At 36.0% G+C, this 14895-nt stretch overlaps 1 protein-coding gene across 4 annotated transcripts in view; it reads right to left on the bottom strand.

The window, feature by feature from the left end:
• Window positions 1-14895, bottom strand: part of ZYG11B (zyg-11 family member B, cell cycle regulator) — a 117703-nt gene that overhangs the window by 37245 nt on the left and 65563 nt on the right. For 3 of the 4 annotated variants that reach the window (XR_005026316.2, XM_036892876.2, XM_036892877.2), the window contains exons 3-6: window positions 10863-11617; window positions 4539-4679; window positions 2380-2556; window positions 1407-1471 (exon numbers count right to left, since the gene is read on the bottom strand). Coding sequence is in view for 3 of the 4 variants with exons in the window: in XM_036892876.2 (XP_036748771.1) it covers window positions 1407-1471; window positions 2380-2556; window positions 4539-4679; window positions 10863-11617 (1138 nt within the window). In the remaining variant the exon portion in view is untranslated. Of the gene's footprint in view, window positions 1-1406; window positions 1472-2379; window positions 2557-4538; window positions 4680-10862; window positions 11618-12749; window positions 12859-14895 lie in introns of all 4 variants that reach the window. The other variant, XM_036892878.2, reaches the window with a different exon arrangement.

Below are 14895 nucleotides of genomic sequence, written 5' to 3'. Positions count from 1 at the left end.
CATATGTAAAACACTCAGCACAGTGTCTGATAATAGCAAGTGCTTCATACATGTTAGTCATTATCTTTATTATCTCAAATGCCATCACTAACATGAAACCTTTAATGCTCACCAATCAGATTAAACCTTTCCCTTCTTCTTTGCGGGCCCAATGGTATTCTGTTATCCTCTTCCACAAAAATTCTGTCTTCTATTATACTTACTCATCCAGCCACCCATCTACCCGCCCAACCTATCCACCCATCCACCCATCCATTATTCATCCACTTGAGCATTAGGGGTAAAGAGATTTACCAATCAGTCTCTGTCACAAAGTAGCTCAATTCTAGCAAACTGCATTGGCTGGATCAGAGACAGGCAAACTTCAGCCTGCCTATAATGATTTTATAGCTATAGGTCTAGCAGCCTCTTAAGTTTTACTGGAACATAGTTACTTCCATTTATTTATATATTGTCTACGGCTGTTTTGGAGTACAATGACAAGAGTTACGTAGTTTCAACAGAGACCTCATAATTTACGAGCCTAAAATACTACCTGGTCCTTTAAAAAATGTCTGCCAAGCCCTGGGCTAGTTTTCAATTTTCTTTAGGAAAGTGATTGTGTCTTTCCTACCTATGACTTCATGTGACCAATATGTATAAAATAAAATAATCTACATGAGATATATGCAGTTATATTTTTATCCAAACTACTTATTTCAAATAGTAAGTAGGACATCTCATTCCTCAGCCATGCCAGGTAACAGTGTACTGTTACCCAAATAAAAGTAAACCACAATAAACCTGCTGCTTGAGAAATGTACTTTTCATTAAATCATAAAATATAAATTTCTTTCAAAATACTATCATTGAAAAATTGTATTTTAAAATAGTAAAATGAGAAAAATAATCTTTTAGCTCCCAAATCACATTTTAGAAATCAAGGGAACCCTTTATACTTACTGGAGTCCAGCTATATGGCCTCCCTTAACCTCGGTTTAAAAACTTTCTTCTATAATTCAATATCAAACAACAATAAGTAAGATACAGAGAAAAGGTCACTGGATCCAGAACTAGAAGACTTAGATCTTTTTAGCCTCACAGTTACTAAGTCACAAAACCATGGGCAAGACACTGAATCTCTATATGCCTCAGTTTCTTCAGCCTATGATATTATGTAGACATTCTAATCAACATAAATTATTAACCAAAAGGCTATAAAAACAGGGACTAGCCAATCTGCTATCATGAATGTCAAAGGACTAAATCAGAGAAAGTAGACTTATCATTCCATAAGGCAATGCACAATCCCATCCACTTGATTAATTGTATGACAGGGATATCCTGACAGGTAAGAAATGAACCAAGACAGAGTTCTAAAATTCCATTTTGTCCCATTTTAAGTTCTAGAGCTAGCTATCACTTGCCTGTTAAATGGAACATCCTGAAGGATTCGGTCACTGCAAAGTGAAAGGAGGCAATTCTTCTGTAACTAAAGAACCAAAGGGAGAAAAAAATCCTGAATAAAATATTGCTTTGTTATTTTTAACCTGGGGTAGCCTCTATAAAAAAAGGAAGATGACTGTCGAAACACCACTTACTTCTTACAACCTTTATTCCACCCACCTACTGTTAAAAGACTGACTTCCGTAAGATTCATATTTGTACATTTTTTCTGTCTTTTCCATTAGAAGAGTTAGGATAGCAAACAAGACAATTCCAGCTCATCTCCCTTCTTTCTGGTGGCCTTTGGGTGGATACTGTTTTGTCTTCTGTCTACCTGGCTTCCAAAGGCCATGAAAACCAAAGCCTAAAGTTCATCTAGTTTGGCAATTGCCCTCAATGAGGGAAGTTGGCTTTAATGATCCATTCATCAATCTAGGTTTCCATTTTTACTTGGTTTTGGGTTTCTAAGTACTTTTTAATAACTTGCTAACTCTCTGTTATATTTCAAGAGTTAAAAATATAATACAAGCAGCATTTTTAGTTCTCATTCTGAAGATAGAATAGGTTATGCAGTCTACCATACTGCTAGAAATAGAAAATCCGTGTCTTATTCATTTCTGTATCCCAGTACTTGACAGTACCCAGCCCAAACCGATGCTCTATGCCTGTTTGCTGAAATTATTTTTAAAAATTAAGATCTAGGTAGAAGATGAGTTTTGTGTGGTTTGCACTGTTTCCCTCAACATTTGGATTTAAATACCTTTAGGCAGAGAACGTACTCTTTTCTATTCTCTCTTGTCCTACACTCAGTCATACCACAAATTTATTACTTATAGCCTCCAAAAGCATTTGTATTTCCAGCCTTGGTCTGCCAAAGTGAACTGCATGTAGGTAGGAGATGGGTAGGAGACACTAAAAGGACGACTGAGTGAATGGCAATTCCCATATGCTTACCTGCTGGTGATTGGGAAAATGTTCCATGGCTTTAAGTAGTAAATGGGTCACATCAGCCAGGAGTCGGACAGGCATTCCTGCAGCAAGATCCTGCTTGGTTAAGTTAAATACACAAGCGCTTGCAGCAAGTTGCACTGGCAAATTCATAGGGTGATTTCTCATCCCAGTAACCACAAGCTGGAAAAAAAATTAGCTCTCTTAATCCACTTTATAAATACCAGCCTTCTTCACATAGCAACATTACCTTGTTGATCTATAATAATTTCTAAAATGTCTTAAGTATCTTTTTCATTCTCATGTGCAAAGAGCCCACAACAGAGCAGTTACTCATCAATACTTAGTTCCTGCCACCTGGTCAAGGTAGGTATCAAGTTGTTTGTGTGTAGAGATTTTTTTTAAGGCTTATCAATCTTTTCTATTCCAATAACTTATCTTTGTGTTTCCAAGACCTAGTACAGGGTCTATCACATGCTAGGCACTAACTAAATTCTTATTGATTTACTTACTGAATGGAGTAAACCAGCAGCAAACTTCATTTTCAAATCATAACATTCAGTTCCTTGAGAACATTGTTAAAGTTAAGAGTACAATAAAATCTATTTACTTCCCTTTGGCCTCTAAAACTATTTCTCTTTTTCTCTCTTCTCCCCCCACAACAAATCCTCCTAGTTCCTCACTATCAGCTGAAGATGTTGCTTCCAACTACATTGGGAAAACTGAACCACAGAAAAGAATTTCAGATTCTAACTACTACATGTACTCCCTTACCAGCATATACACATGCATATGCTGCCTTTCTGCCTGCTACCACAAATCATCTTTTGGGTTCCTCTCTGAGGGTAATCCCTCCACTCGTATGCTAGATCCTTCTCTTGTTGTCTACTCAAGGACAGTGCTTCAGCTGTTCTCCCCTTACTCCTATATCAATTTTTTATTCTGTACGAAACTGTTCTTACTGGTCTACAAACAAGCTATTTTTTTCTCCCATCATAAAAAAAAACACCCCACTTCCTCAGCCAACTACCACCTACGTTCTTTACTCCTCTTTGCAGCAAAACTTAAAAGAATTGCCTCTGTTCCTTCATTTTCCTCTGCCTCATTCTCTGAATGAATGAATGAAGATCAGGACTAAAATCTGTTTCTTTGTCAAGTTCATGATAACCAAAACCAAAAAAAGATAATGCATACACAAAGTGCCAATATCCTTTGGTATATGTGGAGGGGGTGATGACACGTGTTAGGAATAACACTCTAGGGACTGAAATATTTCTGGTTCCTACCCAAGGACCCCATCCTCAAAACTTAGGGGAGGTTATTTCATTTTTGCCTCTATCAGTAACTTATTGTTACTTAGTCTTACAGATCATCAGCTACATAAGCTATAAAATAGATCATTAATTGTGGTGCCCACTAGACAAGGTACCAAATATAATACAGTTCTATACTCACTGGTTTCAAATTGAATGTGCATAAAGTTACCTTGGAGTATTGAAAAAGTGCAGATTCCTATACCTCATCCAGCCCTATTGAATCTAAATTTTTCTTGGGGTGGAGTTCACAAATATGCTTTTTAAAATATGGAATATTCCAGATTTCTGGTGGACAAAAGACCATATTCTGATAAACACTGCTTCAAGAAATCAACAAAAAGAATCTTCCTTTCTTGTCCTTCAAAAGTTGTTTTGGTTAAAAGTATTTAATTGAGGAATAACATAGATTAGTTATGAAAGCACAGGTGGTTCCATAAATTGCATGGAAAAGTGCCTTATGGAATTCCAATATTGTATTTCTTAAAATAGCCTATATGGAATTAACACAGGGCTAATATACAATGCAATGTCCTGATTCCACTTATATACTTCTATTTTCTACTAGATGGTGAATAAGTATCACATTGGTCACTGGTTTTAGTTAAATATGAATAGGAAGGCATTCATATTGCTTAATGAGACTATTATATAACTTCAATGACACTATGCTACTGTTTTCTCTCTCATTTATGACCAGTAATTGAAATCACCCATCATCAATCCCATTACAATAAAAAAAAAAAAGATTAAATACAGATTTTCACCAATTTTCTTCACAAAACCATCATCTATTCAGGGAGATCATTTCAAATTTTTCATTTCCATATCCAAAATATTTCTTATTCTTACCTTTAAAATTTCTGGCTTTGTTTTTTCCATCACATGAGTCAGGCTAAAAAGGTGAAATAGAGCTTCCCGGACAAAGAATGCCCGTTCACTGTACCGCTTCAATGCTTCCGCAATCTGAGTTTCATTGGCTTCTCCAGATACCTATGAACGAACATAGCCAGAGATAAGCTTTTAGAATTTTTTCAACCCTTTTCCTCTATCTAAACCTCGTCTGTATAGATGGCATCCAGGACAGCTACATAAGGCTTGAAACAAATGGGAATGATTATTTTCCAACCCATCTAGAATAGTCATCTTATGGAGGTGTACTATCCTAAAGAGATGTACATTACGTAGGTCCAGTCCCTACTATAAGTCTATGGGTAATATAGAAGGTCTTATCACATAATTAGGATCCCAGCTGTCTCTTAAGGTAACCCTCTTCTCCCAGTTCACAATGTTATAGTTACACTGACCTTTTTTTCTGACCTTTCAAGAAATCAAGCTGTTTCCTAGCCAAAGGTCATTATATATTCTATCCTGACTGAAATCTTCCTCTCTTTCTTTGCCTGATTTCTACTCACCTTTACCAATTCAAGGTGAATGAACTTTAGAGAGGCCTTCCTTGACCCACCAATTTAAATCAGGTCCCCCTTGAAACATCTCCTTCATAGCCATTATCATAATTGAGGTATTAGATTAACCTACTCACCACTGTACCCCAACAGCTAGCATTATGTGTGGCTCAGAATAAGCAATTTCTCCACATTTACCAAGTTCCCTTTAGCATCAAGAGGTTCTGTTCAAAAGTAAGTCTATCTAGAAATTTCTCATTTATACACATTAATACACTTACCTTAAACTATGGTTCATACAACACTGGGTAACCACATTTACATATATAATGGTAAGCAGCTTTTTATAAAAGTAATCTAACTAATAAATGAAAAAGAAATTATGAGAATAACACTATTATCCCCAATGAATTAATGGAACTGGGTATTAAGTGTCAACAATTACTAACATCACAGGAAGAAAAAAAAGCTGACATTAAGTACTTCCTGTGTGAAAGAGCACAGCACCTAAGGATCCTGTCAAAGGACGATTAAGCCTCCAAATCCAGCTACCAATTTGCAGAAAATACAGAGAAATATGCACCATGAGTATACAATCAAGAAAATCCAGACTGAGGGTAACTCTACAAATTGAAGGCCTGAATTCTTTAACAGATGAATTATAATGAAACAAAAGGGATAGGAAAAGAGCCTGTAAATTAGAATACAGTCAAAAGACACATAATTTTGAAAAATGGGCACAATTAACTAAGTGCTTAGAGAAAAACTAGGTCAATCATAAAACCATAAAGAAAAGCAAGGACATGATAATTAACATCAGGATAGAGGTTACTTTGTGATTACTGAGTTGTGATCAGGTGGGGCACATGCAAGAGCTTCAGGGAAGCTGACAAAATTCTGATTATTAACCTGAGTGATGGTCTCAAAGTGTGTTCATCTATTCTCACTCTTAAGCTATGCACTTGTTATTTATGGTCTTAATATCTTGTTTTACAATAAGGTAAAAAAAAATGCAAAGGAAATCCTGTTGTTCAGAGAGAGATAATCTTTTCATAAAGTTGGAAGACTGAATTTTTTTTGGCCATAGCATTATATAGGGTGACACAAAAATAAATACTTAAAAAATATATTATTACCCAGTAGCTAGGTTTTATATGAACATATAGTATTCAAGTGCGAATAAACAGCTTTGAGGAAATGAAGGGCTTTATAATGGCTGACATTTCAACCATTGATATATGCTACAAAGGTCTAATATGAATTAGACTACAGCACAGATGTATGCCAAGAGACACAAGGGTACAAACTGAGCATTGTAAAAATAACAGTGGATCTTTCTTTACAAAATGCTTTTTAAACTATTTATATATAATATACATACACATTGGTCTTGACTATGTATTCACATATATAAGCAGCTATTAAAAAAATAAAAACTTTCCAAGTGTTTAGCTCTTTTTGAATCAGCCCGAACTTCTTCTTAGATTTTCTTAGATTTGGAAAGACATCAAAACATTACATAAAATAAAAAAGATTGTAAGAGGGAAAACATGTAACAATGATCTCAAGTCAGATTTCATTTACCCACATTTGGTTGATTCCAATAGCTTTATAATATATTATATGAAATAACAGCTCCAAGTTACCTTTTAATATAAAATTAAATAACTTTTATTAATGGAATGTTAAATACTTTAAACCAGTTTCATTGTCTATATATTTCTCTCAGTGATCAATACTTCGATAGCCAGTGATAAACTCTCAAATAAAGCAATCCGGCTCCTCAAACTATAAGCATCTTCAATTCAATTTCATATGCTAGATCAAAAAAAAAGTGTCTGTATGTACTAGTTTCTGCAAACAACCTAAAACAGTGAAAATGTCATTACCATTAAATTGTGTTGTATTTAATATATGGAGTAGAACTAAAATTTATATTCTAAGGAAAAGTTTTCTATAGTGCTCTGTATGTAACTCTATTATAGCATCTCTCACACTGGATAAAGCTATTTTTAAATTTGTCTCCACTACACTAGAATTCCTCAAGAACAGAAGCATTAACTCAGATGTCTTTAAAAAGTATTTAGTAAATACTTTTTGAAATGGATTAACTTCTGTGCTTAAAAAACTTACATGTACCTTCACTGGATGCTGACTGCTGCAGTTCAATATAGGAGTCCTAGTTCAGAGAAGTTTAGGCTACAGTAATAAATTTAGGAGTTATCAACATATAAGTTTAAGGCACGAAACACTCCTGGGAGATGAGGAAGAACCAATAAAAGAAAGTGAGTCTCAATAGTCAGACAAGTAGAAAAAAAACAGGACAGGTGTGATATCCTTGAAGCTAAGTAAAAAAAGTATTTCAAGAAGGAGGACATGATCAACTGTGTCAAATGCTTCTTCAGATCAAATGAGATGAAAATTGAGAACTACTACTGGAGTTAGCACATTTCCAGTGATTCTCAGGAACAGGGAACCACACTTGGTATATAACCTAGAGTCTGGGAATGAGGTGGCCAAAAAACATAAGAATCCTAATTGTGGAGAAGTTGAAGCTTCAAGAAACTAATGGTAACAGAACAGCAAATTGGGTGGGGAAACAGCAATGACAGAGTTGGAAATTCTGTGGTAGGACATGCCTGTGTTGGCATTAGAAATTGACAGGAAAGGAAAAAACTGAGATTCTCAAATTGAGGCAATGAGATGTAGTGGAAAGGAAACATGCTTTGGAATCAAATAATTCAAAGGTACAAGAGCAGGGTCTAACAATAGCTGGTTGTGACCTTTAAGCCATTCTTTTTCACTGAAGGACAATAATTCCCTTATGGAGTCAAGAGATCAAAGTAAGAACTGTATATGAAAGTGAAATAAACTGTCCTTATAACCACGGACACAGAAATAATACTTGGGAGTCACACTGACTCTATTTCTTGCCTCCATAAGTGTGGCCTAAAAAACTGAGGCATGTAAAATCAAAAAGCCAACTTAAACTAATTTAAAGTATCACAATACTAAGAATCATTTCAGGCAGGTTTTTCATCAACTTTGCAAAACTGGACAATTGTAAAAAAGGAAATGTGGCAATCTCCGCTCTTTTTCCTTAACATGACCTATTATTTTTCAGCTCTCAAGTCAGTAGTCAACCAAATAAATTAAAATGAATATCAATTTTTGTGTATAGTAGAATAAAGGACAAAGTTCCAATGATCTTCAAAAAAATTATTTTAAAACTGATTCTTAATTTTGGCTGTAAGCTGCAATCACCTAAGGAACTTTAAAAAATACTGATGCTTGGGTCCTACCTCCCTGTAGTTCTGATTAAATTGTTCAAGCTCCGTAGGTATTTGTTTTTATTAAAAAAAACCTTTTGTCCCAGCTTTATCAAGATATAATTGACATACAACATTATGTAAGTTTAAGGCATGCAACATGATTTGATACATGTATACCTTGGGAAATGATTATAATAAGATTAGGTGACATGTCCATCATCATCATCATCACACATAATTACATTCCCTGGTGATTTTAATGTAGTCAAAGTTGAGAATCACTGCTCCAATGTTTATAGAGGTGGAAACTAGATAATGACAGCATAAAGTAGGAGTTTCAATGCAGTAACAGTTCCATTTGTGAAATCAAACTTGTTTCATAGAGGCATTGTAGAATACAGATGTCTTATTAGCCTCAATTTTAAAACTTAGGCTAATTCACTTTAGGGTCTGTTGGTTTTAAGAATTACCAGCAAAAATTGTACCACTCTGGGATCACAACTATTACAGGATCTTTGCCTTGAGAGGATGAGTCAGCTTAATGTACCAGGGATACATTCCTTTTATTCTTTAGGATGCAAGTCAAGCTCACCTCATCTGGAAATCCTTCCTCAACTCCCAACACACAGGGATCTCTTCCCCTTTAATTTTTATAATTTTTTACTATCTAATGCATTTGTCAGTTAAGAAACATTAAAATAGTAAATTACATTTTTATGCTTCCCTCATCAAGTCCTGTGCTAGAAATCTATCTTTTTCCCTAACAAGCTAAGGAAGTTCCTCACACTTCCTATTACCACGCAGCTGGCTTATGTGACCTTGCCAAGTCTGGCCCTGGTACTACTTCTAGCCTTATCTGATCCTCTGCAACTTTCTACTATTGAGCTCCAGCCACAATGGCCTTATTTCAGTTCCTTGAATGTACCATTCTCCTTCCTACCACACATCTTTTGCATGTATTTTTTCTCTGCCTGGAATATTCTCCACCAACCTACTCATCCTTAAGATCTCCACTCATTCATCAACTCCTCAGAGAAGTCTTCAACTAAGTCAAGTCTCTCTGCTAAACATTCTCATATATAATAGTTTGTATCTTCTAGCTTCTTAACACTATACAGTTTAAAGCATATATACATCTATTATATGTATATAGTATGTAAATCTATATGTATTTAAAGTGTACATGTACACAGCATATGGTATGTGATTGTCTGATTGCCTAACTCCCACACTAAATTACAAGTTTCATGAGAGCAAGATCATGTCTGTTTGGTCTCACCACCAAATTCCACCTACTAGTACACAGAGGCACTTGGTAAAATATTTACTGAATGAATGAATAAAAAAAGAGTGACTCAAAATCATCTTCTATCATTCTATTTTTTTAAGTCTAAATTTACAAATAATCTAAGAACTGAGATGTTTATGTTTATAACCTTTCCTTCTCTTTTTTTGAGATCAATCATGGTTACTTTAAAAAGGTTCCTTGCCATTTGGTCACACTATCAACTTGTAGGCCATCCCTGACTCTATTCCAAGTAGGATCAAAGGATGCTTCTGCTTAAGTGGTGTAGGCAGTAGGGGGGAAAAAAGCAGGACTCTGGAATTAGATATAGATCCAAATGTTGGTTCTAAATAATAGTAAATCTAGTAATTTCTATGACAGTCTATGTTTTTCATCTATAATTTCTAGTTACTATCTGGGAATATAAGGCATCTAGAGGATACAGTGTCAGAAAAGTATGTTTTCCTTAAACTTGTCATAATTCTATCCTTCATCTGACTCAGATATCATCTTCTCCATCAAACCCCAAATTCTCCAGCTAGAAGAAATTTCTCCTACTCTCTTATAGCACTTATACCAAACCTTGGCTTTACATCTGTTTAAGTTCGTATTATCACTACTCTTTTCAGACTAGGCTCCTGGAAGCAGATCTTGTATCTTTCTCATCTTTGAATTCCAAACTGCACCAAGCCCAGTGGATGTTGGCTAAACTGGATTTAAACCATTAAGCATGAAAAACCTTAAGAAAAGCAAAATTTTACCACTTCTCCTTGGAGAACTTTATCTCCCATTAGATACTCAATTCAACCAAGAGTATCCTTAGTTTCTGTGAAGTGACCCATTAGAAATGATATGTTTAAGTGGTTCAAAGTATCTAAACATTATCATCATGAGAATTCTCTTTTATCCAGCACCTATGTTGGCTTGCATTTTACATATATAATTAATCTTCAGGAAAACTCTGCAAGATAGGAATATCTATTTCATAAGTAAAGAAATGGAAACCCCAACAAGTTGCACCATGACTTACACTGGGTCATGAAGCACATATGCTGGGATTTTAACTAGGACTGACTCTAAAGTAGGCCTTTCTGCTATCCAATATCCTGTTTCATGACATGTTCCATATATTATTAGACATCCACCTTAATGGAGACTTATGCAACTACGACATTATTTGGCCTGACAAAATAATATCTTTTTAAAGTCTAACCTTCAAATATCCTTCGCCTGTGAGGAATTCAGAATAACCAGCATCAGTGGCCAGCAAACCTACAAACTGCATGCTGGGCCGCTGTTGTATAAAGGCTTCAACAGCTTTATCTGTCACGTGCTTTCTCCCAGAAACATCTAGGGAGACCAGGTTGGGTAGGATGTCCTTTTGTTCTAATAAACGAAGAGCTATGTCTGATGTGAACTGTTTATCATCTGAAATATCAAGATGATTCAGATGTTTTACTTCCCGAACAACATCCAGTATCTGGGTAGTTGTCATTTTTAAACATTTCAAGTGGTGCATGGTTAGAGACTTGAGTCGATCTTTGCAGGCCAGCAGAGCTGTGATGTCTGTGATGGAGGTATTAGAAATATCCAGGCTCTCTAATCGTGGCAAAGAGGCAACTTCAGCCAGGTCTTCATTGTAAAAGAGGACATTGGTGATGCTTAATGCCCGAAGGCCAGAAAGCTGGCTGAAGCACCGCTCATAAGGATCTTCAAGGGAAAGAGTTAATGAATTCAGCACTAGGCACTGGAGATTTTGCTGGATCCACTTGTTACTGCCAAGCCCACTGATGATGTCTGTAATTGTGATGTCAGCATTCACACCTGTGGCATCAAGTTCCACTAACTTGTGGTGGCAGAAAGCTTTCCGGAAAGCAACAGCAGAGATCTTGGCTTTGCGAATGCAAGCTCGCTTTAAGCGCATCTGGTTGCCCCTAAAAATACCTACAGTTCCATCATTCAGGAGACCTGGAAAAAAACAAACATCTCTTTAACTTCAAAAAATAATTAAAGAGTAGCTAAAATTTCCAGCATACTTGACATTTCCAAAGCACTCCCATGTAGCAATATTTCATTTTATACATAACAATTCAGGGGTAAGGATATTATTACCTACAATTTACTGATGAGTAAACTGGGACTCAGAAAAATGGCTTTCTAAGATATGAGAGCTAGCAAGTGCCAGAATCATGACTGTGGTAGACATTACTGATCTTCACTAATATGATCTTCCTTGTCTTCCTAAATACATGAACAACTCCATTTCCAAGCCTTACTCTTGGAGTTAGATTGGGGCCATATGCCTAGTTCTGGCCAGTGGGATGTAGGCTGTAGTTCTGAGGGCCAGTGCATGAATTTTCCACACTATATTTTCTTGCTATGACAAATGAAGAATTTTTACATTTTAGATAGTGTAGCTTTATGAGAGTGGAGTCTCCATCAGCATGGATTGTAGGACCATGAAGCAGAACGCTCCATGGACTTGAGCATTTACGTATCATGAGTGAGGTATATGTTAAGATACTGGATCTGGGGGGTTAAATTGTTACCAATGCATTTTTTAGCCTATCCTTTAAATTCACTATAACACACACACATTATTCATATACATTATACATATACACACACACACATATTCAGCAAGCATGTCTATAATTCCTTATTAAAACACTAGCTAGATCTGAAATATTAATAAGGATATAGAGGTTATAATCCCTCTTTGTCAGATGAATTTAAATAGTGTAACTTCATTTGACACAGTAACGTCTTGAAGTCCCTTAGAGATCTAACTGATTATCAATTCATAATGCCAGAAGTATATGATGCCTTGGAGCCACATCTATCTCAACAGTACAATGTATTGACTAAACACTTACAGCCAATAAAAGGTAGCCTAAGAACAGTCTGGTGAGTGAGCAGTTGGGACCAGGTAAATAAATAGCCTGGAGTCATGGGAAGAACTCCAGGTGACAGCTCAGCAGACTCACACTAAAGATAAAGCTCAGGCTGCCAGCCAGTCACTCTTATAACTTAAGTATTTTTTTAAAGTAGTAGATTTTGCAGATTTAGTTATGGTTAAAGAGTTAAAATCAAGAAATACCTGTACAAAACCTTTAATAATGCTCAAAAATGACTAAATATATAATTCCATTGTTGTAGATTTATGTTGTCCAATACAGAGCCACCAGCCACACGCAGCTTTTGAGCACCTGAAATGCAGATAGTCCAAATTGAGGTATAAGTGTAAAATACACATGAGATTTTAAAGATTTGGTAAAAAAAGGAATATAAAATATCTCATTGATAATTTTCTATATTGACTGTATGTTGAAATGGTATTTTGGATATATTGGGTTGAATAAAATTTTTAAAATTAGCTTCACCTGTTTCTTTTTACTTCTTAAATGTGGCCACTAGTAAACTTAAAATTACATATGTGGCTCACTATTGTGGCTCATTATACTTCCATTGGGCAGCGCTGTTCTAAAGATAGCCTTTTAAACTACCTGAACTTTATTTGAGGGGAATAAATTTCATGGTAGAGTTCCATCCATTGAACAGTTACTAAATAATTACTATATGTTAAACACTACCAAATGTTGTGGATACAAAGAAAAATTAGCTATACCCCTACACTCAAAGAATTCAAAACTCCATGGAGTTAAAAAGTCTCAAAAAATGGTAACAAAATGATATATAGTATACCAGAGCCAAGGACAAAGTGCCATGGAAGCAAAGAAAAGGAAGCATCGTTATGTGTGGAGATTTGGAAAATATTTGAAACAGGTGATCTTTGAGTAAGTCCTCCAAAGCTGAAGGAAAAATTCAAAGGAAAAAAGAAGGTGAGAGGTAGTAAAGGAAAAAAAAAAAAAACATAAATTAAGCTTTAAAACATATATATCAAATCATTACGTTGTACACTTGAAATTTACATACCAATTATATTTCAATTAAAAAATTCAAGCAAAAAGACCTTAGAGATGTGAAAGCACATCACATAGATACAAAATGGCAAGTAGCTCTATATTGATTGAACATAAAAAACAACAAGAACTGTAAGATGTTTCTCTGATGAAGGGAAGAATACAGGTAAAGACCTGGCTATGACTGAGAACATGGTACACTTCTGGAGATATAATTGTGTAAGTGAGGAAACATACAGAACGAGGCTGAGAAGGTAAGATGGGGCTAGATCACTCTGAAAGGGGAAAAAAAAGAAGACCACCTATAGATCTTGGGACTCAAAGTTCCTGAGTTTTTTTCTTGCTCCATATATTCCAGACTTAAAGTTGAAGAAGTTGGCAACCTGGAAATGCCTACAAGCACAGACAAAAAAAAAAAAAAAAAAAAATCTGCTCACTCTAGCCAAAGTGCCATGAAAAAGGCAACCCAGTAAGACAGGGAGCTTTTAGACAGTGGCTTTTACTTCACCCAAACACCACAGAAAAATCTTTGGCTCCACCCTCATCCATACCAAATGCCAACAGGTGAGCCTAGACTTTGCTGAGCCATAATGAGTTGCTCTTATCTCCTCATAGGGAGACGTTAAAGAACTCTGAGTAGGGGACCAGGACTTTCACCCCTACTGGGTGGTAAGAACTACTCTCCCCCTCTCCCCTGTATGTCAGTGGACACCATCTGGGGAGCCTGGACTTTTATAGCCATCTGGCAGTAATGAGGTGGTCCACCCACTCTCTGCTGGGGTAGTTTCATATGGAAACCCAGAGGACAGTCAAGACTTTCACCACTGCCCAACAATAAAGAGGCCACCTTGCCCCAACATGGTTTCAGTGGAGGCCAACTGGGAAGAGAAATGAGGTACTCATACTCCTGTCAGCTAGGGAGGTATCAGGAGAGTCCTAGTGGGGAACAAGAACTCCAACCCCTGCACAGCAGTAATGAGGAGCCCCATATCCTGGGTGTCCAGAGAAGTTAAATGAGGAATCAGAACATCTTTCCTAATCTGGCAGTACAAAGCAGTGCCTCCTCCTTCCACTGCTAGAGTGATGAGAGAGACACAAACAGAAGCGTATTAATAACAGAATACTGAAAACATGTGTATTTAATAAAATATCACTCATCGTATCAAAGACCAGTAAGACTATCTATAAATGTCAACACTGAGATAACAGAAATGTTAAAATTATTTGACAAAGATTTTAAAGGAGCCATCATATAAATGCTTAACTGAGCAATTATAAACATGCTTGAAACAAATGAAAAGTAGCCTCAGCAGAGAAAGAGAA

The sequence above is a fragment of the Manis pentadactyla genome, chromosome 4 (assembly GCF_030020395.1).
Source record: "Manis pentadactyla isolate mManPen7 chromosome 4, mManPen7.hap1, whole genome shotgun sequence".
Taxonomy (NCBI): Eukaryota; Metazoa; Chordata; class Mammalia; order Pholidota; family Manidae; genus Manis; species Manis pentadactyla.
Note: the sequence above shows the minus strand (reverse complement) of the source record. Positions and strands in the feature narration are given on the sequence as shown.